Below are 11,853 nucleotides of genomic sequence, written 5' to 3'. Positions count from 1 at the left end.
TGTGTGTGTGTGTGTGTGTGTGTGTGTGTGTGTGTGTGTGTGTGTGTGTGTGTGTGTGTGTGTGTTCTCTCGTGTCAGTGTGTGTGTGTGTGTGTGTGTGTGTGTGTTCTCTCGTGTCAGTGTGTGTGTGTGTGTGTGTGTGTGTGTGTGTGTGTGTGTGTGTGTGTTCTCTCATGTCAGTGTGTGGCGAGGGCCGCTTTGGCCCCAGCTGTAAGGAGCATTGTGTGTTCTCTCATGTGTGTGTTCTCTCATGTGTGTGTTCTCTCGTGTGTGTGTGTGTGTGTGTGTGTGTGTGTGTGTGTGTGTGTGTGTGTGTTCTCTCGTGTCAGTGTGTGGCGAGGGCCGCTTTGGCCCCAGCTGTAAGGAGCATTGTGTGTTCTCTCATGTGTGTGTTCTCTCATGTGTGTGTTCTCTCGTGTGTGTGTGTGTGTGTGTGTGTGTGTGTGTGTGTGTGTGTGTGTGTGTGTGTGTGTGTTCTCTCGTGTCAGTGTGTGGCGAGGGCCGCTTTGGCCCCAGCTGTAAGGAGCGTTGTGTGTTCTCTCGTGTGTGTGTGTGTGTGTGTGTGTGTGTGTGTTCTCTCATGTGCGTGTGTGTGTTCTCTCATGTGTGTGTTCTCTCGTGTGTGTGTGTGTGTGTGTGTGTGTGTGTGTTCTCTCGTGTGTGTTCTCTCGTGTGTGTGTGTGTGTGTGTGTGTGTGTGTGTGTGTGTGTGTGTGTTCTCTCATGTGCGTGTGTGTGTGTTCTCTCATGTGTGTGTGTGTGTGTGTGTGTGTGTGTGTGTGTGTTCTCTCGTGTGTGTGTGTGTTTGTATGTGTGTGTATGTTCTCTCATGTGCGGCGTGTGTGTTCTCTCGTGTGTGTGTGTGTGTGTGTGTGTGTGTGTGTTCTCTTGTGTCAGTGTGTGGCGAGGGCCGCTTTGGCCCCAGCTGTAAGGAGCGTTGTGTAGACGGTCTCTGCCGATCGCTGGTCTTCTGTCTCAGGGACCCGTACGGCTGCTCCTGTGCGTCTGGATGGAAGGGCCTGAACTGCAGCGAGGGTGAGTCTAACACACACCAGATGTTTAATATCCCTAATTTTACTGGCTAAATGGTTTTATTAATGGTAGTACTGTGAACTAGTTTTGTTGAAGATGTTCTGAAGTGAAATGCTATGTGCAATGAAAATAAACACAGTTCAAAGATATATATATATATATAATTTTTTTTTTATGAAATAAATATTTTATTACAACCCTAATCAGTTAAGAAGTGATATTTCTGTATTATTATGATGACTTAAAATATATATCAGATATATTGAGGACACTTCTTCTGATTTCAGCTTGTCCGTCTGGTTATTACGGCGCCGACTGTAAACAGAAATGTGTGTGTGAACGGGGCGAATGCAATCGATTCCGAGGGTGTGTGTGTGCAGGCATGCATGGAGCTCGCTGTGAGACACCAGGTGAAAATCATTTTAATTCAAAGCGAGTGAAACTGTCCTGTGTTTCTGGGAGATTTCCGGGCTCAATCCATGTCTGCATGTGGTTTCTTCGAAAGACACTAGACCTGTGATCATGAGCAGTCTGAGAGACATCGAGCTCAACTCTGGCGTCACACACACGATCAACTGCTCTGCGTCAGGCCAGCCCGCTCCTCTACACGGAGAAATAACCCTGGTCAGACCCGACAAATCCACGCTCTATGTGAGTTGAATCGCAGTGACATCATCATTACACTGTTTCAGCACGAGTTTATGTCCTCTAATCTCTGAGAAATCTGATAGTCTCTTTTGTTTTTCTCAGGCAGTGGACACACAGACAGAAAATAATCAAACAACGTCCACATTCAGTTTGGAGAAAACCACTTTATCTGCCGCTGGCCGCTGGTTGTGTCAGGTGAAAACCAAAAACTTTCAGGAGGAGAAGGAATTTAAAGTGAATGTCAAAGGTGAGATTCTTCAACCTTCTCCATTTCTTTCCCAGCAAAGTTCCAAACAATCATAACAGAGTGTTTCAAAAGCCAAAATGTTGCATGGCTTTGAAATTAACATTGTCCATTGTGGGAATATTAATATTAACTATTTAATGTGGCAGGCAGTCATAATACCGTATAAAGGTAAATAACAATAAGTAGTCAAAACAGTCTCCCCAAGATTGCTGGGTTTTCTTTTACAGTTTGCATGTAGAACATAAAAAAAAAACTAAACCGAGAGAGGGAATTAGGTTATAATAATGAGTATGTGACAGGCTTAGAACCTGAGCGATTGGACGGACAGAAATCAATGTTTTCCTAAGGCTTCTCGTGTAAAACTGTAAAACACAAATGCTGTGATGCTCATGTAAATCTGTTCCTGCTCCGGCTCTACTGTGTCTGAGATGCTGTTAACATACACAGTCACATAGAGCACTAACTGCATAATGTGCAAATACAATATTTTCATGGCATTTAGACTGACTGTGATTAAAATAATGTTTGCCGTCTCTGTCCCACAATAAAAAGTCTTTGTAAACACACTTTGTCATGGTAAATGTGACTTCTGGGTCCTTCATTATGTTAAGATGGCTTAGCTATCAGTGCCCAAAGTTTGTAATTCTGTGAATTTATAAATATATGAATTGCAGCCCGCACTTTGCGACTGGATCTGCGGTCTGATAATTGGTGACCTCTAATGTAGAACGTGTGTGTACCACTGGCATAAAACCACTGGCATAAAACAAGCAATATCAAGAGAGAGAAAAATATATTAATTTTACTTCTGCAATAGTTAATGCATTAATTTCCAGAACAAGCCAACGAACAGGCCGTTTCATATGTAAGTCTTGTCTTGTGTCAGTTCCACCGCAGGCTCAGAATAAGCCCGTCCTGAGCGGCAGGGGTCCACATCACCTGATTCTGCTGGTCAATAAAGATCCCTTCACGGGAGATGGACCGATCACCTCGGTCAAGCTCGTCTACCGGCGGGCCAGCGAGTCCACATGGAGAAGCGTTGAGGGTAACAGAGCTTAATGTGCTCGGAGTTTCTCAGTGTGTGTGTGTTTTTGTGTGGTCTGTTTCTGTGTAAAACAGCTGGAACATTTCATATCCGAGGTCATAGGTGACTGTGTTGCTCTTGGCAAACTGTCTAGTGTAATAAATATTTCCATTGTGCAATAGATTACAAAAAGATGATGGAAATCTGAACATATTTCTGATGGTTGTCATATACAGAACTTATTATGACTAGTCAGAAGAATGAGGGTGAAGTCATTGCTCCGGAAAGACCCTTTCATTTCAGACTGGAGGAAAAGGCCAGAATCACTGACCGCATCTGATGTTTGTGTTTCACTACATGTAGGGGGATTTTCTCTTATTAGCTAAAAGGGTTTATTGGTGTTGGCACAAACAGAAGGACAGTGCAACTAGTGTTTCATAAGTTTGTCATTTCCAAAGGTGAAAAGAATGCAAATAGAAGGGACTGGAAAATAATCTTTGCAGATATGTATTGATAATATAAATACAGTATACAAAGTGTTTGTGTGTGTGTGTGTGTGTGTGTGTGTGAGAGTGAGTGAGTGAGTGAGTGAGTGAGTGAGTGAGTGAGTGAGAGAGTGATACTACCAAAAGAAGAAAACAAAACCCCACAAAGATCATTGGGAAGAGTGTTGTTTAGTTCTGAATAAGAAAACATCTAAACGTCACTGTCATGAACACATTTGTGTCTTTCCTCATTATTCTTGCTGCGTGGAATTGATACCCAATATGTGGAAAGTCTGTGAATCTGTTGCTGGATGTTTGAGTCGATCCCAGATATGAATTAAAAAGAGACACATTTGTCTGTGTGTTGTACAGTGAACGGCTCTCTGGTAAAGCTGGATAATCTTTCTCCCATAATGCCCTACACTACACTGGTGCAGCTCAGTCGCCGCGGACCAGGAGGAGCCGGCCAACACGGGCCCGAATCCACTTTCTACACACAGATGCTCAGTAAGAACTCTTCCTTAACCCTAACCCCAACCCTCACCAAATGATGAGATATTAAAGTGTGTGTGTTCTGTCCTCAGAGCCGCTCGTGGGTGTGAAACTGACGCCTGTCAATCAGACCTCGCTGGTCCTGTCATGGGACCCGGCTCCTCCCGACGACACCTGGAGTTACGAGGTCACGTGTCAGCAGGTCGGAGCTTCAGAAACCGTGAGGAGAATCCAGCTTGCGTCTAACTCCTCCAGTCTCCATCTGAGCGAGCTGAAACCCAGACACAAATACCAGTGCAGGGTGACGACGACCAGCAGCGCCACAGATCTGCCCTGTCCCACCGCCAGCGCCTGGACGCTCAGCGACCGTAAGCATGATGTTATATCTCCTCATGTATATGGATTTCTGTTGTTACTGTTACAGAAGATTACCTGGATATTTCCTAAACTTGTATATCTACACTACTGGTCAAAAGTTATAGATCGGTAAGATTTTTTATGTTTTTAACTGAAGTCTCCTCTGCTCATCAAGGCTGCATTTATTTGATAAAAAATAAAAATAAAAATAACTGTAATATTGTGAAATATTATGACAATTTAAAATGACTGTTTTCTATTTCAATATATTTTAAAATGTAATTTATTCCTCAGATGAAAGCTGAATTTTCAACATCATTACTCCAGTCTTCAGTGTCACATGATCCTTCAGAAATCATTCTAATATGCTGATTTTATGCTCATAAAACATTCATTATTATTTTCAATATTGAAAACAGTTGTGTACTCGCTACATCTCAGACCTCGTTCAAGTTTATACCCCCTCACGGTCACTTAGGTCTATTGATCAACTTCGGCTGGTCGCTCCAAAAAACAGGTTAAAAACCTTGGGTGACCGCGCTTTTTCAGCTGCAGCCCCTAAACTGTGGAATGAGCTTCCTCCACAGGTCAAATTGGCCCCAACCCTCGAATCTTTTAAATCTCGTCTTAAAACTCACTTGTATTCCCAGGCTTTTACCCCAGTATGAGAAATGTGTGATTGTATGTTGATTTATGTGTTTTATATGTGCTTTTATGTTGTTATCCCTTGTTCAGCACTTTGTAAACCCCTTTTTTTTTATGTGCTATATAAATAAACATGGAATGGAATGGAGTGTAAATTTGTTTTCAAAATTCTTTGATGAATAGAAAGTTCAAAAGAACAGCATTTATTTAAAATAGAATATTTTCTAACATTACAAATGTCTTTACTGTAACTTTTGATCAGTTTAACTCATCCTTGATGAATAAAAGTATTGATTTATTTTATTTATTTCCCCAAAAAATAAAATTAAAATTCTTACTCACCCAAAACTTTTGAACAGTAGTGTTTGTTACAAAAGCTTTCCATTTCAGATAAATTCTGTTATTTTGAACTTTTTATTCATCATAGCATCATGAAATAAAAATGTAAAAAACTGTTTTCAACATTGATAATAATCATAAATGTTTATTGAGCATCAAATCCTCATATTAGAGTGATTTCTGAAGGATCATGTGACACTGAAGACTGGGGTAATGATGCTGAAAATTCAGCTTTGATCACAGGAATAAATTGCACTTTACTATATATCCACATAGAAAACAGATTTTTTAAATTGTAATAATATTTCACAATATGACTGTTTTTGTTTGTATTTTTTAATCAAATAAATGCAGCCTTGGTGAGCAGAAGATACTTCTTTTAAAGACATTAAAAATCTTACCGATCTAAAACTTTTGACCGGTAGTGTATATCTCCTCTGAAAGCTCTCTTGATGTCTCTCATCCACCCAGGTCTCACCAATTGATTTCTACAGTTCTGTTCACATTACACACTGTTTGATAGAGACTTCACAGAAATTCATGAAGTTGATGCCTCATTGAGCACAATGACCAGTTTACTGTTGTGCAATAGGATAGTTTACACTTCACAGGCGATCAAACAATGAAGCATATATAGCATTGTATGTATGTGCACAAGTAGCACTTGTACTAGTGGCGAGTTGGTGGGAGTAATTCATTGGTTATGCGTTGATCCTTCAGAGCTTCCTCCTCCTCCTGCCAACATCTCCACCAGTAACATCAGTGACAGCTCAGCCTTCATCACCTGGTGTGTGTCTGAGGGTCACTCCGTCTCCAGAGCCGTCATCCGCTACCAGCGGACAGAGCAGGACTACAGCCAGCAGGTGGAGCTTGGTGTGCAGCCGGACCAGACCAGCATGAGCTTCCAGCTCCGGGGCCTGAGGGCCGACAGCACCTACCAGCTAGAGCTCTGGACCCTCAACAACATGGGAGAGAGTGTGGATCGCCCACATGTCATCCTCCAGACGTTGACCCCGCAGGAGAGCAAACGTGAGTCTGAGATCCAACCTTCCTATGTGTCTTAATCCACTGCATCTCAAAAAGCTTCCACTACTGGAGTCAGAATCTGGTATTCAAGTGAATCAGTGTATTTATGCGTGAAAATATTCTGGAAACTCACAACCGTTTACCATTTTGGGGGCCCTAAGGCGAGTTAGGACGTTACATTCTGCTCAAAGGTACAGTTTTGGATTCATCAGAAATCATAATTTTAGCAATAATCAATTAACACTATTGGCTTTAGCTTGAGCAAAAGTCTTCTTAAAAAGGCAAACATTTAGATATCAAACATACTGTCTTTCTGCAAAACATTTCAGCTAAATGAACAAAAATCAGCAGCCTAAAGAACAGTTACTCAAGGAACTTGCCCATGTTTTTGACAAAAATATCAGCAAAAACTACTTAATATATATTCAAACATTGATAAAGACAAGTAAACAGTCAGTAATAAAATAAGAACCAGTAAAGAATTAGAAAAAACACAAATAAATACAACTGATCAGTTAAAGAAATCAAATGTAAAATAATACCAGTTTTCTTTTTATAAATAAAATATAGCCAAGATTAATCCTTATTAAAGTTACAAAAGTTATTCAGCCAAGATCAATATCTATATGAGGATATTTTGACATAATTTTGTGTTTATTTGTCCCTTCAACTTAACTGAATTCGTATTTGCACACTTGGCCTATATGAATCAATATAGGCCTAACCCTAACCCTATTTCTGAACAAGTATCTGATTCCTGATCTTAAGTATCTGATTCCAGAATTTCTGATTCACAAACCAGTTGTCCGGCACAGCTTATCCAGTGTGCGGTCTTCCACCTCAACAGATGTTTCATTTTCGATTTGTCTGCAAAAGAAATTGTAAGCATGGGCAAACTTTGAGTCCTGGACTTCTTGTCTTTTGTTTCCTTTCTTTTTTGAGTACTGCGTGGATATATGTGCTTAGTAATTGTTTCTTTCGGGCCTCACGGTAATAAATCACGTCAAAAGGAGTCATGGATTGAGTTAACTGCTTTTGGCCAGCAGGGGTTGTCCAAGCCTGCATTAGCGTGGTTAGCGTAGTGGTTAACAGCGCTATGTTCTGTTCGGACTGCTGCAGAGTGGGAACTTAAAGTGATCGATCACTCCAACGGGATTCACTTGTCCTCATGTCTTTCAAACCTTACTTTTATTTGACTGTGAAAATTTTAATATTTAGAGAAATGCTTTCTTAAGTTTTTGTTTTTGTTTGTTTGTTTGTTTGCTCCAGAGAAAGAAAGTCATGAGGGGAAGTAAATGGCAGAATGATAATTTCTGGGTCTTCCTTTAAGTCTGTAGGTTGACTAAAGTGAGCAGCCTTGAGACACACTGAGAGAGTAACACTGCCCTCTACAGGCACGGATCACTTAATGTTTATAAATCAGAATCAGAAAGAGCTTTATTGCACACATAAGGAATTTACCTTGGTATTGTAGCTTCCAGTCTACACATATAAATATAACAAGGCACATAATAACATTTATGGATAAGACACATATATAGGTTTAGTCAGGGTAAACATTTACAGATAATGAACATATTTACAGTATTTGTTATTAATATTTATTATAGCTGGACTGTGACGCTATTTTCTTCTAGAAACAAAATTTGTTGCATTATTTTCCTGTTATCTCTGTAAAGCTGCTTTGAAACAATCTGTATTGTAAAAATCACTATAGAAATAAAGGTGACTGTTTTAAATAATAATAATAATAAATAGGACTAAATTAATTTACAATGATATTGCACTATACAGTGGAGGATTGCACTTGAAAGGCATTTAACTGTTGAAGAGGGAAACAGCCTGTGGTAAGAAGCTGAGATGTTCTAGTGCGCAGTGATCTGAGGTTCACACAGGCTGTGGCCGGGATGAGCGAGTCTGTGAAGATTTTACCTGCTCTCTTCCTCACTCTGGAAGAGTACAGGTCCTGGAAGGTGAGCAGATACCAATAATCCTCTCCGCAGGCCTGTCCTTTGTTAAGGCACCTTTCTTTATATAGTACTTTTTTACTATACAGATTGTTTCAAAGCCACTTTATAGCTTTGTATTCTCCTGATGTCTGACTTGGTGGCTGAACCACACCAGTTATAGAAGTGCACAAGATAGACTCAATGACGGCTGAGTAGAGTGGTGTCAGCTGGTGAAGGACGTGTAACCTCTGCTTGGCCGTCAATGTGATTGTCCCACTTCAGGTCCGGAGAGATGGTGGTGCGCAGGAACCTGAATTGCTCCACAGTGCTGTTCATGATGCTGAGAGGAGGAGAGCAGGGGCTCCACCATCATCTCCACTGTTCTGAGCTTGTTCAGATCCAGGTTGTTGCGACTGCACCAGACAGCCAGTTGTTCAAACTCTTGTCTAAATGCAGACTGGTTGCAGTCGTGTGTGTAGAGTGAGAAGAGCAGGAGAGAGAATAACACACACCTGAGGAGCACCAGCGCTGATAGTGAGGGTCCTGGATGTGAGTTTCCCCAGTAGCTGCTGCCTCTCTGTCAGAAAGCTGATTATCCACTGACAGACTGGGGTGGGCAGGAAAAACTGGGTCAGTTTGATGATAGAAGATGGTGGTTGAAAGACAAACTGAAGTCCACAAATAAGATCCTTGCGTAAGTCCCAGGTCTGTCCAGATGTTGCAGGATATAATGTTGACTGCATTATCCACAGACCTGCTTACTCTGTAGACAACTGAGGAGGATCCAGCAAGGGTCCAGTGATGTTCTTCTGGTGGGCCAACACCAGTCATTCAAACGACTTAAGGAACACAGACATGAGAGCGACAGATCGGTTATTAAGTCCAGTGATTTGGGGGGTTTTGGGGATCGGGATGATAGTGAAGCGTTTGAAGCAGCAGGGAACTTCACACTGCTCCAGTGATCTATTGAAGATCTGCGTGAAGATTGGGGTCAGTTGGTCAGCGCAGGCTTTTAAACAAGCAGCTGAGACGCCGTCTGGGCCTGAAGCTTTCCTAGTCTTCTGTTTTCTGAAGGTCCGGCTCACGTCCTCCACACACACACCTGAAGCGCAGGTTGGCAGGAGGAGGAGGAGGAGGAGGGTTGCAGGAGGTGCTGGTGAGTGTGTGAAGTGAAGATCAAAGCGGGTGTGAGTCTAGGATTCTCAAACCTGCAGTAAAACACATTCAGATCCTCAGCCAGTAATTGATTCTCCTGTCTTGTAATTGGTGATGTTCATCATACTCTTCTAGACTGATGCTGGGTCACTGGCTGAGAACTGGATTTTCAGCTTCTCAGATTAGCTTCTTTTAGCCACTCTGATCTCCTTCGTTAGTCTGTTTCTGGCCTGGTTAGGTTAGCTGATTTAAGTTTCTGACTGTAAGTCGGTATAAGATGAACTAGACAATGATCCAGCAGCCATATCACCCTGTAGCCCAAGACTGGTTGCCCACTGAAGCTAAGCAGGGCTGAGCCTGGTTAGTACCTGGATGGGAGACCTCCTGAGAAAAACCAGGTTGCTGCTGGAAGAGGTGTTAGTGAGGCCAGCAGGGGGTGCTCACCCTGTGGTCTGTGTGGGTCCTAACGCCCCAGTGTAGTGACGGGGACACTATACTGTCAAAAGAGCACCGTCCTTCGGATGAGACGTAAAACCGAGGTCCTGACTCTCTGTGGTCATTAAAAATCCCATGGCATTTCACGTAAAGAGTAGGGGTGTAACCCCGGTGTCCTGGCCACATTCCACACATTGGCCCTTACCAATCATGGCCTCCTAATAATCCCCTTACATTGAATTGGCTCTATCACTCTCTCTCCTCTCTCCACCTATAGCTGGTGTGTGGTGAGCGCACTGGCGCCGTTGTTCTGTGGCTGCCGTCGCATCATCCAAGTGGATGCTGCACACTGGTGGTGGTTGAGGAGAGACCCCTGATATGATTGTAAAGCGCTTTGGGTGTACAGTAGTACATATGAAAGCGCTATATAAATGCCTCATTCTATTCTTCTTCTATTCATGATCAGAGAGCCCCAAATCTGAACATGGGACAGAGTGATATGAAGTCTTTGTTTGTGCGGGTGAGGAGAAGTAGTTCACCCGTTTTGTTAGGAAGGCATCAGAGATTTGCTGGATGGATACTTATAGTTAGAAAGCCACATTCAAAGACCTTAACAAGCGTGCCCTTTCCGTCTGACCACGTGGTTGAACAGAACCGCTGCTCCTCAGATTAAAACGTTCAACAAAACGTCTGAATAATCAAAGACTGGAAAAATTTTGCCTGGTGTGTGTTGCCTTATTTCCAGTAGTTTGTCTCTTGTGAAACTGATAAGAAAAGAATGACTTAACACAGAACAAACAAACAAAAACAGCAAAAGAACTGGGGGCAGCCATCTTATCCTTAACTATGATGAACATAAGCTTCAAAACTGTAGTAATTTCTCTTCTGCATGACACAAAAAAACAATGAAATACAGCGTTTGTTGTACCAGACAAATACTTTAACGCCATATGATCCAGGCACAAATTATACATTTTGACCATTTTAACAATAAATAAATTCAAACAAATTAACAAAATATAATGAAAGTAAATGTATATTATTGAGCAAAATGGGTACAAATGTGCGAAAAACAATAACAATACTGATACTGTTTAATTCACATTATGTTACTTAATGTAACATTATTAACATTTATTTAACATGTTACATTATTTAACACTTGACAGGTAACGTTCTGCAATATAGAATGTGATTTACAGCCGTATTCTAGATTGTAATTCTGTCTGTTGTGTTTCAGAGCTACACGGACTCACGGCTCATGGAAACATGCTCTTCTACGCCATACTGGGCTCCGCTGGCATGACGTGCATTACCATCCTGCTAGCCTTCTGCATCGTATTGCAGCTTAAGAGAGCCACCTTCCAGAGACGCATGGTGCAGGCCTTTCACAACATAGTGGTGAGATCACAATAGAAAACAACTGAATTCAACTGAATTCAGTCACATCTTACACTGTATAGCAGGGCTGTTCAATCCCGCTCCTTACAGCCGGGTTTCCAATGATCCTAAAGACCTTCATTAGCTGCTTCAGGTCTGCTGGACCGGACCTACAGAATCTGTAAACATCTGTCTTTCCCGTGCGCACAGAGAGAGGAGCCCGTGGTCCAGTTTAGCTCCATGCCTCTAAACATGCCAAAGAAAGTTCCCAACTCCAGCCAGTCTGTGGCCTATCCGGCCCTGGATTGGAGCGACATAAAGTTCCAGGACGTGATTGGAGAGGGAAACTTTGGACAGGTGTTGAAAGCTCGCATTAAGAAAGACGGGCTAAGGATGGATGCGGCCATCAAGAGAATGAAAGGTGAGAGGAATTTGTCATTAGAGTCATTATGTGTGCTAGCGATTGCAGTTTTTCTCATGATGTCTTATTCTCTGTCTTCTCAATAGAATATGCATCTAAGGATGACCACAGAGACTTTGCGGGCGAACTGGAGGTCTTGTGTAAGCTGGGTCACCATCCGAACATCATTAACCTCCTGGGAGCGTGTGAACACAGAGGTGTGCGGCTCAAACGCATGAT

At 42.1% G+C, this 11,853-nt stretch overlaps 1 protein-coding gene across 2 annotated transcripts in view; it reads left to right on the top strand.

Moving 5' to 3' along the window:
• Window positions 1–11,853, top strand: part of tek (TEK tyrosine kinase, endothelial) — a 52,688-nt gene that overhangs the window by 15,010 nt on the left and 25,825 nt on the right. For both annotated transcript variants that reach the window (XR_014030212.1, XM_081365608.1), the window contains exons 6-16: window positions 897–1,034; window positions 1,319–1,441; window positions 1,537–1,682; window positions 1,782–1,926; window positions 2,813–2,971; window positions 3,808–3,942; window positions 4,020–4,295; window positions 5,989–6,297; window positions 11,074–11,234; window positions 11,424–11,634; window positions 11,721–11,831. Coding sequence is in view for 1 of the 2 variants with exons in the window: in XM_081365608.1 (XP_081221734.1) it covers window positions 897–1,034; window positions 1,319–1,441; window positions 1,537–1,682; window positions 1,782–1,926; window positions 2,813–2,971; window positions 3,808–3,942; window positions 4,020–4,295; window positions 5,989–6,297; window positions 11,074–11,234; window positions 11,424–11,634; window positions 11,721–11,831 (1,914 nt within the window). In the remaining variant the exon portion in view is untranslated. The remainder of the gene's footprint in view (window positions 1–896; window positions 1,035–1,318; window positions 1,442–1,536; window positions 1,683–1,781; window positions 1,927–2,812; window positions 2,972–3,807; window positions 3,943–4,019; window positions 4,296–5,988; window positions 6,298–11,073; window positions 11,235–11,423; window positions 11,635–11,720; window positions 11,832–11,853) is intronic.

The sequence above is a fragment of the Scardinius erythrophthalmus genome (assembly GCF_964197995.2).
Source record: "Scardinius erythrophthalmus genome assembly, chromosome: 5".
NCBI classification, from domain to species: domain Eukaryota; kingdom Metazoa; phylum Chordata; class Actinopteri; order Cypriniformes; family Leuciscidae; genus Scardinius; species Scardinius erythrophthalmus.
This window is presented reverse-complemented; position numbering and strand designations above follow the sequence as displayed.